The 21,677-nt window shown below is 42.7% G+C and overlaps 1 protein-coding gene across 4 annotated transcripts in view; it reads right to left on the reverse strand.

Annotated features, from left to right (window-relative positions):
* Window positions 1-21,677, reverse strand: part of LOC124152167 — a 61,912-nt gene that overhangs the window by 17,001 nt on the left and 23,234 nt on the right. For all 4 annotated transcript variants that reach the window (XM_046524982.2, XM_046524983.2, XM_046524984.2 and 1 more), the window contains 4 exons: window positions 5,043-14,048; window positions 4,609-4,728; window positions 4,017-4,068; window positions 2,994-3,070 (listed from right to left, as the gene is read on the reverse strand). In XM_046524982.2, the coding sequence (XP_046380938.2) occupies window positions 2,994-3,070; window positions 4,017-4,068; window positions 4,609-4,728; window positions 5,043-14,048 (9,255 nt within the window). The remainder of the gene's footprint in view (window positions 1-2,993; window positions 3,071-4,016; window positions 4,069-4,608; window positions 4,729-5,042; window positions 14,049-21,677) is intronic.

A 21,677-nucleotide genomic window follows, 5' to 3' on the forward strand; every position in this document is an offset into this window, starting at 1 on the left:
CATGGGATGAAAACTGATAGAAATGTTATAGTTAGCAACAATCTCTCGCTTTCCCTAACTATGTCTTCTATATCATATTCTGATTCTATGATGTGGTTCAAATAATCACAAAATGCTGCTATACCCTTGAACTCAACTGTTAGGATTTCAACTATTCTTATAATTATTTGGATAGTGGAAAGTTACTATTTTCAATATAAATACAAGGGTTGGTGTATACGGCAGTTGACAGAACAGCATGGTGTTTACTCAGATCCTAGATCTACGTAGATCTTTGGTAAAACAATCACACAAAACATTTGTGCATGGAGCAAGATAATGCATCAAGTCTACTCTGGATGGACTTTGCCTGCATCCAGGGTAAGACAGTCAGACACAACTGTGGAGGTGCGTTTTGTAGAATGTACTTCCGTTACTGATAACGAAGAGGGCTACAATTGCTTGGCTGTGTCGTGTTGTGTGTATAGTGACCTCCTTTAGTCATTGCACCACTAGACCACGGAGGCGGTCAGTCATTGCATGAAGTGTTTGGTGTAGCAAATGCAGCACTCTTGCATGCGATACACTGATCACAAAGAGGGCTACAATTGCATGGCTGTGTCGTGTTGTGCGTATAGTTACCTCCTTTAGTCATTGCATGGGGTATTTAGTGAAGCAAAAGCAACAATCTTGCATGCGATACACTGATCACAAAGAGGGCTACAATTGCTTGGCTTTGTCATGTTGTGCGTATAGTGACCTCCTTTAGTCATTGCATGGGGTATTCAGTGAAGCAAATGCAGCACTCTTGCATGCAATACACTGATCACAAAGAGGGCTACAATTACTTGGCTGTGTCGTGTTGAGTGTATTGTGACCCTCAGTCATTGCATGGGGCATTCAGTGAAGCAAATGCAGCACTCTTGCATGCGATACACTGATCACAAAGAGGGCTACAATTACTTGGCTGTGTCGTGTTGAGTGTATTGTGACCCTCAGTCATTGCATGGGGTATTCAGTGAAGCAAATGCAGCACTCTTGCATGCGATACACTGATCACAAAGAGAGCTACAATTGCTTGGCTGTGTCATGATGTGCGTATAGTGACCTCCTTCAGTCATTGCATGGGGTATTCAGTGAAGCAAATGCAGCACCCTTGCACGCGATACACTGATCACAAAGAGGGCTACAATTGCTTGGCTGTGTCGTGATGTGCGTATAGTGACCTCCTTCAGTCATTGCATGGGGTATTCTGTGAAGCAAATGCAGCACTCTTGCATGCGATACACTGATCACAAAGAGGGCTACAATTGCTTGGCTGTGTCGTGTCGTGTTGTGTCGTGCATACAGTGAACCCTTTGAGTCTCTGCATGAAGTGTTTGGTGTAGCAAATGCAGCACTCTTGCATGCGATACACTGATCACAAAGAGGGCTACAATTGCATGGCTGTGTCGAGTTGTGTTGTGCTGTGCTTATAGTGACCTCCTTCAGTCATTGCATGAAGTGTTTGGTGTAGCAAATGCAGCACTCTTGCATGCGATACACTGATCGCAAAGAGGGCTACAATTGCTTGGCTGTGTCGTGTCGTGTTGTGTCGTGCATACAGTGAACCCTTTGAGTCTCTGCATGAAGTGTTTGGTGTAGCAAATGCAGCACTCTTGCATGCGATACACTGATCACAAAGAGGGCTACAATTGCTTGTTTCTGTTCTGTTAGCTGCGTACTCTTAAATGTATGCATACCATAGTACGGTTTTTGCTGTGGTGACCTTCAGGGGGTGTTGTGTTAAACACCATGCCAGCCATGACACACGACAATTTGTTTGGCCATGCTGAATACCTGCAACATGACATGCTACTTGATAACTGGGGAAACACCTGCTGCCAATGCTGTACTCAAACTGCTCAAACTATGTGTCTCATGTTATGATTTGCAAAATCTTTTTGGTATCAAAAATGTTTATTTTTTATTTTCATTGCCAATTTTCATCATAATTTTAAATGGTCAAATAATTCTGTTAAAATTTATCGTGACAAAAAATATCAAATACAAATAATATTTTGTAAAAAACTACTGTATTCGACGTAATAAGTGCCCCGGCGATATTTGCTAATATATTGGCTAGTGAACAATCCCAATTACGTTTCGTTTGTATCATTTCAGGCTGTCAGCATAAACTACGAAATTTACGATCTCTCAACTCTGTTTTTTCTCTCAACTCTGTTTTTCTCTCATCAAAATCATATTCTAATAAGAGCCCCCTATTTCTAATTTTTAGAGCGCCCCGGGCGCTTATTACGTCGAATACGGTAAATTATTATTATTATGATTTTCATGAAGATAACCATCATTAATGTATTGGTGACCTGCAAGTACAATTGTGCAAGAGTAAGATAATATATTTGCTTCCTCTAAAAGAACAAATCAAGAAATTGTACCTATGATTTAAATAGTTGGAAAATGCAGGCAATGCCAAGATACAACAGGTCATCACTTCAAGGTCACTGACAGCGTTACTAACCCACTTTGCCCTTGAAGTAGGAAAAAGTACATTCTCCTCAGGACAAACAACAGTTTGTCACAAGCATTCACTGAAGTTGGGCAACCAATTTTTAAAAACTAAAAGTAACTAAATTGGAACCTACAAGAAACGAACAACATCATTAGCCAGTGCAAACTGGGAACAAAATATTCACCACCACACACCCTCCCCTACCCCCCAAAAATAAAAATAAAACCGAAAAGTCGTCAGCTAATTTTAGTCATTTTGTTCTGGGATGGGGTAGTCTAGCAGTTAGAGTTTTTGCTCATTATGCCAAAGACCCCTGTTCATGGGTACAGTATGTGAAGCCCATTTCTGGTGTCCCTCGCCGTGATAATGCTGAATATTGCCAAAGCAGCTTGTGACCATATTCTGCAAAAATCATGGGTATGATAATTCTTCAAATGCATTCAACTTATTCTGATAAATAATAGGCCCCCCATCGTGAGAGACGGAACCCATATCAACTTACGCTTCCAGGTCTGCATTGGCCTTGAGGCCCCAGCCTTTACTTTCTGCATTGAAGGGATCAACATCCGCATAGATTTTCTGAAAACAAAGTATGTTGCATCTTTAGCATTACGAACTTACAGTGATACAGTATAACAAAGTTATATAACATCCTGACAATGCTCATAAAGTTTACTTATGTTTACACTGATGAAAAGAAAACTGAGACATGAGCCCTGTTACTCCCCTGTTTTGTGTACTTCCAACAAGATCTCTATAACTGGATAACATTTGAAACAAGTGAATGAAATAATCTTCTCTTCAATCTATTTTAAAATACCAGTTCAGTTTATGGTCTAGTAATGCAAGTCAAATTCAACCCCACAGTTTTGCAGCATATTCTTAACAACTGATTGTCCTCCAGAAACATTCCATAAAAATATATGTTTAAAAAGTTTGGAACAGATTATGACGTATTGGTAATGTTTTGTTAAAATAACTAAAATGTCCGTCTATAATGCACTACCAGAAATAGAGTTCCGCGACCTAATTGATTTTCACATAACCATTGATATCAAGAAATGTCACCAAGTCTTGTACCATTAAATCTGCCCAGACGAGTACTTGTAATGATACACAAGGGCTATTTTCATTGGCCTTTTTTCGGCCTGGAACGTAGTAGTAGCCATAACACAAGCAGTCAGTCTAAATATGATGAATCAAGTGTGATATAACTGATGATTGTGAGTGAAGACACTGGGATGATGTTCTCAAAACAATATCACAAAAATAAAATTCACGCTGAAAGGTTCAGCAAATGTCTATGACTTTGAATGCTAAATCACAACTAATGTGACAATAAATTCTTGACAAGGAATATAGAGGTCCTGCAATAAAAGTAATTATCAAAATGTTTAGTACACAACACCATTTCATTATTTTACAGGTCCTTCATATTTCCTGTAAGGACCCTTGAAATTTATTATTGGTGCTCCCCTGGCTCCCCACTATTCAAGTCCAACACTGAAGAGGTAAATGTACCTACCCTCTGGAACCTCTTGTTGTCACAATACTCAGCACAGGCACAACGGGAGCCACTGCAAGGTAGGGGCACAGTTAAACCAATAGTTCACTTAACACATATCAACACTATCATCGGTTTTATCTCCATTGTTTAACAATGCAATCAACAATATTCCAGCTATATCTTGGTGGTCTGTAAATAATTAATTACTGAAGGAATAAGCATTGTCCAAAGCAGTTGGGTTACAAAGACACTCAATCAACTACATCAAAGAGTCTGACCACCTGTTCCAATTTAGTTGCCTATTAAGACCAGCAATGAGGTGTTGGAGACCAACTCTAAATAATTTCAATATCTTATCAATTGTGGATGAAGGGTAAGGTCCCAACTAACAGATCACTAAGATTTACTTCCTGGACCAGGACATGGCCTGAAGTCGCTTGGTAGATTACTAACTGCTAAGATGCTACAATGTTGTATTTATACCTACCTGAATCAAAATTGAAATTGTAATTCAAACTAAATCAGTCTGACAATATGCGATGTAAGTTAATATGTCGAAAAAGTTCGAAGATCAACATGGCAAGCATTATTGATCATATGAAAGTCTCACCATTCTATCAGAAGCATTCTGTTGAGACAGTCTTCCCCACAAGCATCATATCCCATCTCTCGGTCCTCTCGAGAAGTGGTACAATCGCACACCATTCGACGCATACTCTTGGATTTCCGCCTACACAGGAAAACAAGATAAATGTCAGCATGAATTCATCATCAGAAACTAAAAAATATACCAAATCATCGCAGACTTTTCTTAGTTCAACTGGACATTAACAACAGGCCAATGGTATATTTGCATTCTTCTGCACCTCTTTCGGTTTTCAAATAAAAGCATGCCACTTAGCATATTCCTCAGTTCTTCTATATTAGAATGAACAAAAAATGTTGGGGAATATTTTCGGCGATACTTTTTGTTTATAGTGAAGCCTGAGTATGCAATTTCATATGCAATATCCCCCCAAATATTCATGACCTTAAATAGCTCACCTTTCAGTGAGGTAGATGTTTTCATCCACCGGCTCAAAGTAGGGGTATGTTTTTGATTCCTCATTCACCTCCTCTGGTTTCTGCTTCTCCACAGCTTCTTTAAGCAGCTTTGTAGGCTCTTCCCCTGGCATCACAATTGTCCCCAACGAAACTGATGTTGATTCAGCTTCAAACCCTGACAGTTTATCGACACTTGTTGGCTTTTCTTCCATACATACATTATCAGGCAATAATGCATTCTGGTTGAAATTGTCCTCTACCAGATCCGTTTCACATTTAATTTTCCCTGATTCATTTGTTGGGACTGTGGTGTTGACTGCCACAAGAACTCGAGAGGCTAGGTTCGGAGAAAGGAAGGCTTCCCCTGGTACAAGCCTTTCTGTTGGCTTAGTAGGGGGCAGCAAGAATGAATCCCCTGGTCCAGGTTCTGGAACAGGAGGAGGATATTCTACCTCCACCTCTGTAGCCTGATTGGGATTGTTCTGCATTAAAGCATGAGGCTCCCCAGTAAACTCTGGTGGTGGCTGCACAGGCAGTGCCGGTGGTTTTATACCCACTGGTAAGGGTATGTGAGCAGATAAGTGACTTGGGGGTGGACCTGGTGGTGTTGAGATGTCAGGCAGAGGTATACTATGTACTGGAGGTGGTTGAATGCTATGTATGGAAGGAATGCCTTGAACAGGAGGTGGCTGAATGACTTGAACAGGGGGTGGTAGAATCCCATGCAAAGATGGAGGGTGTATGCCTTGAAGTGGAGGTGGTTGAATGCCTATTGGTGGTGGTATGCCATGAATGGGTGGTTGCACACCATGTACCAAAGAAGGGTGGACTGTCGGTGGTGGAGCCCCAGGAACAGACCCATGCACTGGAGGTGGCTGAACGCCATGTAGTGGTGGTGGCGAGGGCCAGGTGGATGGAAAACCTTGGTCTTGTTGGAATGTAGTGACAGGGCCTGATCCTGGAGGGTAGACCTCCTGGGGTGGAGGAGGAGGAGGAGCAGCGACTTGAGGTGCAATAGCCGAGGTAGAACTAGGTGGTCCAGCATAGGTGGCAAGCAGTTCTGCTGCTCCTGGATACTGAGGCTGCCCTGAGGGTCGGTAAAGACCTTTTAGAGATGGATACATATCTGGATGAGGTTCATGATGCAGTTTTGACAAGTCACCCTGTTTTGCAGATGAAGATCGTGGGAATGCTGCTGGATCAAAGTCTAAGGCTTTGGCTGCATAGGCTGTGGGGTCTTTAAGACTTTTCATTGGAACTATGGTTTCAGCCATACGCTCAGCTTCACTAGTTCTCCTCCAACGTGACTTCACCTTTTCTGGTTTTATTGGACTAGAAGAATCTCCTGAGCTTGGCAGAAATCCCTGAGAAGCTGCCATTGATGAATCATCTGACTTATAATCAGGTTCTGACTTGTCATCTCTCCGGCTCCTTTCACTTCTTCTGTCATCTGGTGATCGAGATCGGCTGTCCCTGTCATAATCATCATCATATCTTCTCCTTGATCTGTAGGAACGTTCTCGATCCCTGTCATCCCTGTCTCTAGACCTGTAGTCATCTCTGCGACTACGGTCATCTCGATCTCTCCTCCTCCTGTCATCTCGATCCCTATCTCTGTCCCGATCACGGTCTCTATCCCTTTCCCTGTCCCTATCTCTATCACGATCTCTATCACGGTCCCTGTCACGGTCCCTGTCTCTCTCACGATCTCTGTCTCTGTAGCTGCGATCATCATCATGTCGCCTCCTCCTGTCTCGTCTGTCACGGTCATCCCTTTCTCTTCGTTCCCGATCTCTCTCACGTCTATCTCTTTCCTTTCTGTCTCTTTCATCTCTTTCTCTTCTTTCCTCCTGTTCTATCCTCTCCCTTTCCTCTTTCTCTTTCTTTTCCTTCAACTCAATTTCTTTCTGCTTTTCTTCAAGTTCCCTCCTTTCCTTATCTTCTTTCTCCGACTTTTCTTTCTCTTCCTGCAACTTATTCATTATTGTCTCTTTGATACTCAAAGCCTTCACCTCAGATGTATGGGCAACCCTTTCAGGGAGCTGAGGAAGTTGTGGAACTCTTTCAACAATTTGTATGTATTCCTCCTTGGTAGACTCAGGTGTAGAAGAGTCTTTCTCGCTAACATCTTGTTGAACAAGATCACTCTTCTCTACTTCTTCTGGTTTTTCTTCTTCAACTTTTGCAGTTTTGACCTTCTTTCCACCTTTATCACATTTCCCAGTCTTTCCCCCTTTACCCTTTGGTTTCAGTTCTGACTCTGAGGGAACATCTACTTGTTTCTTCTGAAGGCGGCCACTACGTCTGCGTTGTGGTGTCAATGACTCTGCTTCCGCCTCTGCCTCTGCCTCTGCCTCAGCAGATGGTTCATCTACCTCAACCGGCTCAGGCTTTTGTTTTTCAGTTGTCACAAGTTTCTGATTCCCTGATTTTTTACTTGGCTCTTCCTCCGGCATGGTCTTATTAGCATTAAGGCGCCTGCTTCTTCTTGGTTGGACCTTAGATTCTCCTATACTGTCCTCAGTTGGGGTGCCAGGTGATGGCTCCTCTGCTGTAGTTACAGCCTGTTCTTCCTTCTGTGCTTCCTCATCCTTTACAGACTGTGTCTCTGCCTTGGTTTCCTGTGTTGCTGTTGAAATTTCTGACTCAACCTTCTCTGATTCCTCACCCAGTTGAACGTTCTCTGTCACTGCACACTTGACACCTCCTGCACGATTGTCATGTGCCACATCCACTATGTCACACTGTTCAGTGTTTGCTGGCACAATGTCTTCCCCATCACCAGGACTTACTGTGTCTTCATAAGCAGAAGCTTCCTGGGATTCATCCATCTCGGGGACAGCAGACACATGTGCTATTTGTTTCGATTCTATATTTGTACTGCTATTCCCATAAGCTGGTTCAATGTCAACAGTTTCAGGCTTAGTCTCTGACTGACAGATATCTTCTGACTTGGCTTCACTGTCCATTTTATGACTGCCATCTGTTACAGCTATGGCTGGATCATTGCCCTTTCTCTCCTCCGTACTTAAACGGAGAACCATTTCTGTCATATCTGCCCGTGTGTCTTCAATAAGTAGTTCAGATGCATCACTTTGAAGTGGAGGGCAGATATCTTTACACCTTAAAGGCATATTTATGGCTGACTTGTTGGTAACTTCGCCAGTTGGCAATGTGAGTACAGGCTTTGAAGCTTCTAGTTCATCTCTTGCATCATCCTGTATTTCAAATGATTCAGGGGGGGCTTTCTCTGTAGGTGACAGGTCTACTTTTAGTTCTGGAACAGGCATGAAGTCTTTGAGTGAAGGTTCTGGAATAGGGGAATATTTAACAGAATCTTCAGGCTGATGTTCATGAATCTGTGGGATTGGGGCAGTTGGGTATTGCTGAGTTTGACCTGAGTTGTCAACAGGAGGATCAGATGCTCTCTCATCAAGAGAGGATGTAGGGAGATTTGGTACATTATCTGCTGCATGATGTAGTTCTTGAAATTCAGACTGCTTTGGCACATCTTTGAAAGAATTAGAAGATACCACAGAGTTATCAGGAGCTGCTTGTGAACTGCTTTTGACACCAGAAAACATCACTGTGGAAACCATGTCAACCTTTTCAGTATGGTATTTATTGTCAACAGCCACTTCTATCTTCGATTTCTTCTCCAGAATTTGTCTCTCTGTATTCACAGGTTTCCTTAAAGATTTTTCACTTGACTCAGTTGGCGATTCAACTTCCCGAGATCTTGACCTAGTCAATATCTTAACTGGAGCTTTTGAGCTGATATCTTTTAACTTTGGAAAATCCTCAAAGCCTATGCCTTCCAAGGGTATTGTGGGTTCTTTCTTTGTTAAAAGGTTTAACTTGAGATTAGAAAACTTAGACGGTCGATTCATAGGCTTGAAAGATTCAGTCTGTACACTTTCTGATATTGCAATGACAAAATCTTCCTTTTGCCTCTTGCATTGAGTGTCTTCTTCATCATCCAGAACACTTTCAATCTTCTTTGTTGGAAGGACTTTGGGTTTTCCAAAACTGAGAGAAAATTTGATCTTTTCTGTTTTGGTTTGCTCCATTTGAACTTGATTTAAACTCTCCAATTTAGGAATACCTTTTGTATCTTCTGCTCCCAGTGACTGAACTTTTGGAAGACACACACTTGATGAACCCATTTCACCTTTATCATATACCGGTACTGTTTGGTGCACAACTGATGTTTCTATTGAGTTTTCTTCTTCCTCATCACACAAGTCCATGTCATCACTGGAGTAGTTGTCCTGTCTCAAATTGGCTGATTCCACCTTGCTATCAGTAGCATTAACAACAGGCATCTCTGCAGTGTCCTGTGTTGCCACGACTGGCAGTAACGCAGAGCCAGGAACATCAGGGAGAGGAATATCAGGTAGTGGAATATCATTAAGATCAATTACATGTTCAGCAGCTATTACTGGTTTGGGAATCACCTTCTTCTCTGATGATGTTTTCAGATCAGAAATCTCTTTCGGTTTATCAGGAGAATATTTTCTTGATCGATACATTCTTCCCATTGAGTCGGTTTCTCTCTTATCTCTGTCCCTCCTAGATCTGTCTGGTGAGTCTCTTCTCCTTCTTAACCTCTCTCTATCAGCTGAATCTTCTCTCCTCCTATACCTGTCCCTCTCTGGAGAATCGTCCCGCCTTCTAGAGTATCGATCTCTACTGGAGTCTCTTCGTCTATCAGATTCCCTCCTTCTGCTTCTATCACTACTACTTCCTCGCCTTCTACGGTCTCTGTCAGCGCTGTCATCACGTCGGCGTGACCTATCGGCACTGTCATCACGTCTGCGTGACCTATCAGCACTGTCATCATGTCGGCGTGACCTATCGGCACTGTCATCAGGTCGCCGTGAACGATCTGCACTGTCATCACGTCGGCGTGAGCGATCGGCACTGTCATCACGTCGGCGTGAGCGATCGGCACTGTCATCACGTCGGCGTGAGTGATCGGCACTGTCATCATGTCGGCGTGAGTGATCAGCACTGTCATCACGTCGGCGTGAGCGATCGGCACTATCATCTCGGCGTCGTGAGCGATGATCTCTCTCTGAACTGTTATCCCTACGGCTTCTACTTCTTTCTGAACTATCTTCTCTCCGACGAGACCGATCTCTCTCGGAGCTGTCATCTCTTCTTCTAGAGGATCTGTCTTTGTCATGGCTATCATCTCTTCTCCTCAACTTGACTCGTTCAGAACTTTCATCCAGTCTCCTTCGTGACCTACTCCTGTCTGTACTATCATCCCTTCGCCTTGATTGCTGACTTTCACAACTGTCACCTCTTTTCCTAGATCTATCACTGCTGTCCCCTGGTCTCCGATGCTTTGACAGCTCAGAACTGTCATCTTGCCAACGAGACTTTCTTTTTTCTGAGCTATCATCCTTTCTGGATCCACCCCTATCTGCACTCCTCCGGGAGTCATCACTGCCATCCCTCCTCTTAGATCCTTGTTTCTCAGAACTGCCATCTCGTTTTGTCATCTCACAGCTACCCTCTCTTGCCCTGGATTGTTCATCACTGGTAACCCGCTTTTTGCACTTGTCCAGATTGCTGTCTCCAGAGGCATCCTTCCTCTTCTCACCCTCTTCACTTTTGGTCACTTGCATTACAGCATCTGATGTTGCACTTTTTACTGTACTGGCCTCTTTTTCAACAACAGAAAGGGATTTTGAAGGTTCAGATATTTCAAGGAGACAATCACCTACTTGAGAAATCTCTGGTGATGACTCATAGCCAACAATTGGAAACTCTTTGATGGGAAATGAAGTTGCTGAATCAGGTGACTCAGTTACAATTGTGTCTGTAAACTTTCTCTCAACTTTTACTTTAGAGGGAGAAACTGACTTTCTATGAACAAGTTTTTCCTGGCTTTGTGATTGCCTTTGTTTGCTTTTATGCGATAATGAAAATTTCTCCTGAGATGGTGATGTGCTAATCCTTGAGTGTGATTTGGTTTCAGGTTGATGAACTGAATACTGATTACTGACATACAGCGTGTCACACCCATGCTCTTCTTTTGGTGGAGTTCCCCACATGGATCTTTCTGGAATGGTCAATACTTCATCATCAGATGGGGAGGAATCCCACTTGGAACGGAACCTGGAATCTTGAGTCACCTGCCAGTTTACTTCTTCTGAGGTTTTAATTTCCTTGCTAACAACATCCAAACTGTCAGATATGGTTTTACCTATAGAGCCTTTTCCTAACTGACCATCGCTTTCTCTAATTGCTGACACAATCATTGAATTGTCCATATCTTTCCTCCTATCAAGATCAGATTTTTCTGGGGAGTCCCACTTGGATCGTACAAGACACTCAATATCCACAGTATCTTTGATCTTGTGAGTTTCATCCATCATTTCAGGTGAATCCCATCTTGACCGGCTAGGAAATACATTAGCCTCTTGGTACTGCGCTTGCACTTTCTTTTGGCTATCTTCATTGATGGCAGCTGAAGGCAACTTATCATGCAATGACTTTAATTTGGGTATTTCAGAAAGGTTCTTCTCCTTAGATTTTAAAGTGTCCTTTTCCTTATCATCTGTGTCAGTACTTTTGGAAATAACTTCAGTGTCAGGTGATATATGCTGACTCTTTGTTTGTGCAGTCTTGTGTGTGATCTCTTCAGAAATCTCTTCTTTCTCACGAGATAATGACCGGTCTCTTCCTGAGTGTCTTCTCTTAACATCCTTCTCTTCAGAGTCAAGTTTATCTCTTTCGTTCTTATCCTTAGACAATGACCGGTCTTTATGAGATCTTGTTTGCCTCTCCTTTAACTTTTCAGGTGAAATGTTACTTCGTCGGCGTTTTGAACGGTCATTATCCTTGGACTCAGAGCTATCCGTCCTCAGTCGTGTTTTTCTATCATCTATATCCCTCGATTTCTCAGCTGATACCTCCCTCCTCCTAGATTCTGAAAGTGTCCCCTTATCTCCGGACCTAGACCTTCCTCTACTGGAACGCCTTCTGCTTGGTTCACACTCCATTTCAGGAGACTCAACTTTCTTCTCTTCCTCTAATAACTTGCTTGTCCTACTTAATCTTGATTGCTTACCATATTCCTTGGGAAGCCTTTCTGGAGAATCTTCCCACTTTGACTTTTTAGGAAGTGGCTTAATTTCAGGAGATTTTGAAGAATCTCTGAGAAGGCGTCTTTTTCGTATATCTTTCTCCTCCTCAATACCCCTTTCCTGTTTCAATTTGTCCTTCATTAAGTCTGCTGCCAAATCTACCTCTGACATCTCTGTGGCACCTTCAACCTTTACTGCCATGCTGGTCTGATGTGTGGAGTCGGTCAGCACAGTTTCAGACGGTGACATACCCACCGTGGGATGAACACCATTATCAGCAACAGCATCATCCATCTCTGAAGAAGGGGATCTGTAGGTTATGGATTTTCTTTGTTTCTTTAACTGAGGATCATCTGCAAGTGGTAAGCTTTCCTGTTTTTCCTGTCTTATTTCCTCTTCTTGATCTTGCTTTTCCAATGTAATTTCACTTCCTTTCTTGACAGGAGAAATGACGCTTTCATCCATATCTTCTAATCTCACTAAATTCAGTTTAACCTCAGCTCCCTTTAGTGTCTTCACATATGTGGTTGCTTCTTTGTCATCATCAGTCTTCATTTTTTCTTGTTCATGAACAGGAGACCTCTCCTTTCTAGCTCTTCTTTCTTCAGGGGACATACTCCTTAACGATTTCACATCCTCATCATGTGAAGATAAACGACTACTTCTTCTTCTGCTGGATCTTTCTTTACCCCGATCAGATGAAGTTGATCTGTCACTACAAGAATGCTTTTCTCGCACTGGGGATTTCTCACTTTGTGATCGCCTTCTACTTCTGTCTCGATCTTTTTCCCTTGATGATGACCTATCACTTCTTGATCGCCTTGACCTATCATCTTTTTCTTTTTCCTTTTCTCTTCTTCTTTCTTGAGATGGGGATCTATCTCTTAAACGTCTTGATCTTCTAATTTCAGGTTCAATGGTTTTTGGTGCCTCTGTAAGTTTTTCTAACTTTTGGACAATCTCTATCTTCTCCTGCTCTAACTTGAGTTTTTGTACTTCCTCAGCAGACATAAAACCACACCTTACTATACTAGCAATGTCTTCTTCAGTACAGAACTTTAACCCTCCTTTCCCTCTTACATATGCTTGAACTGCACTCTTCTGTGATTCAGATGGCCCCTCTGCATCTGGTCGGAACATCTGTTTTTTGTTGACTTTGAATCTAACAGGTGTCACAGCACTTTCACTACTTTCTTCATCATCTTCATCGCCATCATCAGAGGAAAAAACAGATTTCTTTGCTGGTTTGATCTGGAAAGAGATTTTACCTTTTCCAGCAGGTGGTGAAGCTAAAGCAAAGTTTAGCAGCTTTGCTCCAGAAGACGTACTTTTACCTGCATCTGTTGATGCAGAAGTCTGGCCACTAAATTTGTTCAACAACTTCTGAGCATGAGACAGTTCAGGTTCAGGTGGAGGATGGACTGATTCCATTTGAGGTGGTGGTGGGGGAGGAGTTCCTTCGGACTCGCCTGACGGTTCGGATGTCCGGGAGGAGGATCGCTGTCGGGTTCTACGAGGTGACACAGGTGGAGGTGGTGGAGGCTCATGTTCTGAAAATCCATGCTTTTTCTTTTTCCGCTTTTTCCCTCTGCTTTTGCTTTGTGGCGAGGAAGGTTCTGCTGGTGGCATTGGTGGAAGAGGTACGTCATCTAGGTTAATGTTCAGCGTGTTGGGCAATGGTACATCTGGAAGCATCTTACTACTATGACATTGTGTTGATGTTTTTCCTAGTGGTATGGGATCAAGACATGTATCTGCTGTGGTCTGCTGCTGCCGGGTGGGAGGTAGAGGAACTTTGTGGTCAGCAGCTTGTCCTGGTGTTGTGGGAGACTGGACTCGAGGTAGTGAGATGCTCAGCAGCTTGGTAGGGCTCTCAGCTGGATCAACTTCCCCCTCCACAGGGTCACTGGAACACAAAGACACAACACTCACAAACTGGTGTCAACTCCACTAACATTTCATAGCAATCTTTAACATTTCACAGATAAGCTTTGTTCAACCCTGTCATGTAACATACAAGCCTTGAGAATGGTTTACAAAACAAATGTGATCCAAAAATGAGCAAATATCATTTGAGATCAATTGAAATAATCATATATGGATCAGTTGAGACAGTAAACCAAATCAATTATCTTTAGAACTCATAGACTTTTTACTATTCCCATCACTACATTTAAGCATCGACTTTCACTTTCAGTAAGTTCATTGGAGCATGAACATTCATAGTGAGTGAGTGAGTGAGTGAGTGAGTGAGTGAGGAGTTGGGTTTAACGCCGCTTTTAACAGTATTCCAGTTATATCACGGCGTGCCAGCTTAATGTGGGAGGAAAGCCCGAAGTGATGAAGGTCTGAGACGTTTACCACTTCAGTGAAACCCACGAGCACGTGTATGGTGCTGACAAACCTAGAAACATAATTGGGGCGAACCGGGATTCGAACCCACAATCATAGGTTTCTGGCGTGTCCAAGGGACGCAACTCTGCACAGCGAATCGCGGCGCCTTAGACGACTGGGCCACCCGTGCCCCCTAACATTCATAGAGTAAGGGCCAAACTGTATGATCGTCAGAGCTGTGCAATATTAATTTTTTATATGACTATTTTCCCTCTAAGGTTGCAGGCCTAGATTTATACACAATTATATAAAGAGGTATGTGTGACTTCACTGACAGCCATACAACAGAAAACTGTATCGCAGAATGAAAAAGATCCTCAAAAAGAAGTGACATGATCGTAAGTATGCTCAACTTGCTTTACAGGAACATCTGTTGTAGTTTTTGACAACAAATGTCAAACAAACAATCAATCACTGGTCTGTCTGACCCAGTTAACCAACAAGGGCTGTTGCTCAAACAACCAGTCACTCGTCTGTCCCAGTTAACCAACAAGGGTTGATGCTCAAACAACCAGTCACTGGTCTGTCCCAGTTAACAAACAAGGGCTGATGTTAAAAAAAACAGTCACTCGTCTGTCCCAGTTAACCAACAAGGGCTGATGCTCAAACAACCTGTCACTCGTCTGTCCCAGTTAACCAACAAGGGTTGATGCTCAAACAAACAGTCACTGGTCTGTCCCAGTTAACAAACAAGGGCTGTTGCTCAAACAACCAGTCACTCGTCTGTCCCAGTTAACCAACAAGGGTTGATGCTCAAACAACCAGTCACTCGTCTGTCCCAGTTAACCAACAAGGGCTGTTGCTCAAACAACTAGTCACTGATCTGTCCCAGTTAACCACCAAGGGCAGATGCTACAAACTATCAGTCTTATTGGTGTTGAGCAATAACACAATCACAATATCTTTCACCAAGATTACTACTGTGCACGACATCTACATTAGTATTCAACAGTGCCTGCAACATACAGCATTCACCGGCAACCTTTGATATAACGATGTGAAATAATAGGTGAAGCACAAATGCTTTGAATATCAACCACATAACATGCAGGTTTTATCAAAATAACCATCTGTAATGAAGCTGGTTCTAATCACCAGCAATTATGTATGAGTCAAACTGAGTTTTTGAATAGCCGGATCACACATTGTCGGTACTGACTTGTTACAGTACATGACAATCCCAATGTCTTCATGACGTCAAATGTGACAAGAAACAAACACCAAACAGGGCTCAAACGTAGTTTAATCAATGTATTCCAGGGTTCAAAATTAAGCATGAAATTCAAGTGGTCCTTTTCATAACCCCCAAAAAGAAAAATTTCAATACAATAGTAGCAACACCCAAAAGTTGGTTTGCTGTTCCAACACCACATTCAGCAATATTCCAGCCACATTATGGCAGCCTATTATTAATCAAGTTGGGACCAAACAATGCAGACCTCACAGACCCTCTTTAAATGTCTTCAGAAGATAATGTGAAATTTCTATAGACACTTCCTTGCGGAATTGTCCTCATAACAGCAGAACAACTTAGGTAATGATATGCCATGTTGACACTTTTCCTTCAAGTAATAGGTGGTATTTAGTAGTCCTATATTATGCAATGATAAAATGATTTAGTGTTTGCCATGGTCCGGTGGTGCTGCTATCACTGCTTATAGACTCAGTTGATCACCTTTCCGGGCTTACAAAAGAAACCACTTTTTAGAGGGGTAAAAATGCAAGCAAAACAGAATTTCAGCAACCCCTATTTTGACAAATATTTATTAAATATTTTCAGACAATACTGATGGACAATTGTGGTGTACAATATGTCCTGACTGATTCTTAAATATTCACTCATTGAATGTAACAAGACACACAAGAAACAAATAACCCACTACTTGTATTACAATCGAAACAATGAAAATTTTGACTGAAGACCCTGACCATCAAGAAATTAGATTCAGTGAATTGTTGACATTTTGCAGTCGAGAATGAAGGCTGAGAAAGGGCTCCTTGAGAGATCCAACAGCAAAACACCTCATAGGTAAAGAGAAAGAAACAACAGATGCAGGCAGTTTCCTAGCACTTTAAAATTAACATGCCATGCTGAAGAAAAGCAATGAATCCAGTAAACACGAGAGTTGAGGTTTAAGTGTACTTTATCTTCTTCATACTTTGTGGTATATAGCTTTTTCATGCTTATTTATGAGAAAATTCTATCAAAATTCAAACTTGGAAAATAGCTTCAAATAATGGCCATGTTTAATTTGTGTTCACCTCATATTATCTTCACTGCTGTCAAAGTTGTAAATCACACAAAATTATTCAAAGAGGATGTGAAGAAATCATCACTTGGTATCTAAACTGCACAGCTTCAGCATTTGTTTCATGTTATCTTCAATGTGTCTTCTTCATTATAACTGTCCTTTTATCAACCAGAAAATATTACAAGATTGGTCAGAAAACCAATCAACTCCCTCTCTTTGATTTGACTACATGAAATGACAACGTTTTACAACATGTGATACAGTATGTAAATATTTAGTCCCATCTGTCATTAGAAGTTGCGGAATTTCTCAAGGGTACCTCTATACAAATTCCTATATCCAGTATACAATGCCTACCAACATTATGGAAATGAAGACAGCCCAGCCTTAGCTAGTGCACTCAGACTAACGATTGCTTTGTTTGAGAGAGCAGCCAGTCTGCCTGCAAGCTATGGCTATGAGCTTGCAAGCAGTCAGTGAGCTCCGGCTGTAATGAGGTCAGATAGCTGGGCCAGTCAGCCATATTGCATTCTGCCATGCCAGCAGACAACAAGCAACTAGCTGAATAATTCACTGTATTGAGAAATTGCTCTGATCAGTTTGTATGGGAGATACTGCAAAATGTATGAATGTTGATATGTTGTTGTAATGGTGGGTACTATTAATAACTGGACAGACGTCCTCCAGGATGTAAGTGTGTAAGAGGCTTGTGGGATGCAGATGTACAGTGTTAATGTTACCTCTGTCTCTGCAAATACTTGCTTGGCAAGGCTCAGTGTCTGCTGCTGACTTTTTCCTTGTGCACGGATAATTTCTCAAAAGCTGAATTTCACTGAAACAATCCCTCAATCATAAGAGTGATTGCCAAAATTACCATGTGTTAAAAGACAAGATGTGGTGTTGATGTGCTGGCATAGAATTGTCTAACATCCCAATTTCATGAAATCTATGTGTACATGGCTGTCTTGTTGCAGTGTTGGAAAGATGTGATCCCTCTCAAGAAGGATTGAGTTCATGAAGATAATTTAACTTCAGATGCATGTAAATTGCAAATACTTTAGCAGAAGATTTAAGCAGGTCATAACAATGTACACTAAACTTGTTTAGTGCAGACTGTGTGTGTGTGAGTGTGTGCGTGTGTGTGTGTGCATGTGCATGTGTGTGTGCCTTTAACACTGCACTCAGCAATATTCCAGCTATATGATGGCAGTCTGTGAATAAGTTGTCCAGTAATTGATATCCACTGTTATCCCCTCAACAATAAAATACTCGTTTAAGTTTGTATCTGCTGTTATAACCTACACAACGTATTCCTGTGTGAAGGTTGGATTCACTGTTATAGATAACACGCCACTATCAAGAATTAAGATTGTATACATCTCTATAGCTTCCACAATACAGTCTTTAACTGTGATTGTCTCTGCTGTTATTACTAATGCTCCAGCATGTATGATGTTAAGGTTTTCTAACACTACCCAACATTACAAACATGGTATCTAAGCCTGAACAATGCACATTCAGTTGAAACTATTCAACCAGCTACTAAGACTTGCACAAGTCTTTAAGGCAATAATTATTAGTTTAAATCATAAGTTCTAGATTATGTAAATAATAAGAACAAGTTGTCCCTAATAGAGACTGATCTAGACTTGCCTATTAGGGGGATAGAATTACTACACATCCATGGATGTTGCTTTCAATACAGCCTTGGAGCAAGGCTACCAGGTAATCTGTGATATCAGTATCAGCCCAGCAGTGGGGTCAGCAGTGGGGTCGGCAGTGAGGTCGTAGATGAACTGCCTGACCTGGGCTCAGCACTATCACTATCACCCTATCACTCGCACCAAGTGTAAGTATTGCATAATTGGTGTGTCCTGGACTTGCTGTACACATGCTTACAATCATTTGTAGTATGGGTAACAAACAAAATGCTTCACACACTTGGCAACTGGAGCAGTCTGGAGCCTTTGATTCGAGTGGGAAGACGATATTAGAACACAGTGCAACAAGAAACACAGCAACTGTCACCATTATGCCTGATCTTTCAGAATACAAGAAGAGCTGGCTCTAGCCATGGCAGCCACTGGTCAACATGATGTAATATGTTCAGTTATCACTTCATTAGGATGCATATTATGGGTCATGCAAAATGTACACAATGTTGAATCCTTTGTTAAATAGATCACCTCTGTTTTACAGACAGAACCTTCTATTTTTCAGATCCAAGATAGTTAAACTTTAGGTTTCATTGAGTGGTCTGAATGAAAACTCTGACACCATGTCTTGACAGCACAGGTATGCATCATTACACATATACACCAAGTGCATGACTGTCACAAGGACACAACACACATATAATCAATAGACATGTTAAGCTTGATTCCTCTAACTCCCAGGATCACGCTGCCTGCCATCTGTACACAAGTGCACTGTCTGCCATCTGTACACAGGTGCACTGTCTGCCATCTGTATACAAGTGCACAGTCTGCCATCTGTACACAAGTGCACAGTCTGCCATCTGTACACAGATGCACTTTCTGCCATCTTTATACAAGTGTACTGTCTGCCATCTGTACACAGTCTGCCATCTGTACACAGATGCACTGTCTGCCATCTGTATACAAGTGCACTGTCTGCCATCTGTATACAAGTGCACTTTCTGCCATCTTTATACAAGTGTACTGTCTGCCATCTGTACACAGTCTGCCATCTGTACACAGGTGCACTGTCTGCCATCTGTATACAAGTGCACAGTCTGCCATCTGTACACAGGTGCACTGTCTGCCATCTGTACACAGGTGCACTGTCTGCCATCTGTACACAGGTGCACTGTCTGCCATCTGCACACAGGTGCACTGTCTGCCATCTGTACACAGGTGCACTGTCTGCCATCTGCACACAGGTGCACTGTCTGCCATCTGTATACAAGTGCACAGTCTGCCATCTGTAAACAGGTGCACTGTCTGCCATCTGTATACAAGTGCACAGTCTGCCATCTGTACACAGGTGCACTGTCTGCCATCTGTACACAGGTGCACAGTCTGCCATCTGTACACAGGTGCACTGTCTGCCATCTATACACAGATGCACTGTCTACCATCTATACACAGGTGCACTGTCTGCCATCTGTATACAAGCGCACTGTCTGCTATCTTTATACAAGTGCACTGTCTGCCATCTGTATACAAGTGCACTTTCTGCCATCTTTATACAAGTGTACTGTCTGCCATCTGTACACAGTCTGCCATCTGTACACAGGTGCACAGTCTGCCATCTGTACACAGGTGCACTGTCTGCCATCTATACACAGATGCACTACCTGCCATCTGTACACAGGTGCACTGTCTGCCATCTGTATACAAGTGCACAGTCTGCCATCTGTACACAGGTGCACAGTCTGCCATCTGTACACAGGTGCACAGTCTGCCATCTGTACACAGGTGCACTGTCTGCCATCTATACACAGATGCACTACCTGCCATCTGTACACAGGTGCACTGTCTGCCATCTGTATACAAGTGCACAGTCTGCCATCTGTACACAGGTGCACTGTCTGCCATCTATACACAGATGCACTACCTGCCATCTGTATACAAGCGCACTGTCTGCCATCTGTACACAGGTGCACTGTCTGCCATCTGCACAGTCTGCCATCTGTATACAAGTGCACAGTCTGCCATCTGTACACAGATGCACTGTCTGCCATCTGTATACAAGTGCACTGTCTGCCATCTGTATACAAGTGCACTGTCTTCCATCTGTACACAGGTGCACTACCTGCCATCTGTACACAGGTGCACTGTCTGCCATCTGTACACAGGTGCACTGTCTGTCATCTGTACACAGGTGCACTGTCTGCCATCTGTACACAGATGCACTGTCTGCCATCTGTACACAGGTGCACTGTCTGTCATCTGTATACAAGTGCACTGTCTGCCATCCGTATACAAGTGCACAGTCTGCCATCTGTATACAAGTGCACAGTCTGCCATCTGTACACAGGTGCACTGTCTGCCATCTGTACACAGGTGCACTGTCTGCCATCTGTACACAGGTGCACTGTCTGCCATCTGTACACAGGTGCACTGTCTGCCATCTGTACACAGGTGCACTGTCTGCCATCTGCACAGTCTGCCATCTGTATACAAGTGCACAGTCTGCCATCTGTATACAAGTGCACTGTCTGTCATCTGTATACAAGTGCACTGTCTGCCATCTGTACACAGGTGCACTACCTGCCATCTGTATACAAGTGCACAGTCTGCCATCTGTACACAGGTGCACTACCTGCCATCTGTACACAGGTGCACTGTCTGCCATCTGTACACAGGTGCACTGTCTGTACACAGGTGCACTGTCTGTCATCTGGACACAGATGCACTACCTGCAATCTGTATACAAGTGCACTGTCTGCCATCTGTACACAGGTGCACTGTCTGTCATCTGGACACAGATGCACTACCTGCCATCTGTATACAAGTGCACTGTCTGCCATCTGTACACAGTTGCACTGTCTGCCATCTGTACACAGGTGCACTGTCTGCCATCTGTACACAGGTGCACTGTCTGCCATCTGTACACAGGTGCACTGTCTGCCATCTATACACAGATGCACTACCTGCCATCTGTACACAGGTGCACTGTCTGCCATCTGTATACAAGTGCACTGTCTGCCATCTGTACACAGGTGCACTGTCTGCCATCTGGACACAGGTGCACTGTCTGCCATCTGGACACAGATGCAAAGTGACAAAACATATTTATGCCACTTTTCACAATAATAATACTGATCATATTTACAACAAAAGTTTCAAAATATTATAATGTTTGTTTGGTAATAGTTACCCGTTTTGTAAACATTCTGCAATCGTTCTGGTAAGAGTTAAAGC

This window comes from Haliotis rufescens, unplaced genomic scaffold (genome assembly GCF_023055435.1).
Source record: "Haliotis rufescens isolate VD_foot unplaced genomic scaffold, xgHalRufe1.0.p SCAF_4, whole genome shotgun sequence".
NCBI classification, from domain to species: Eukaryota; Metazoa; Mollusca; class Gastropoda; order Lepetellida; family Haliotidae; genus Haliotis; species Haliotis rufescens.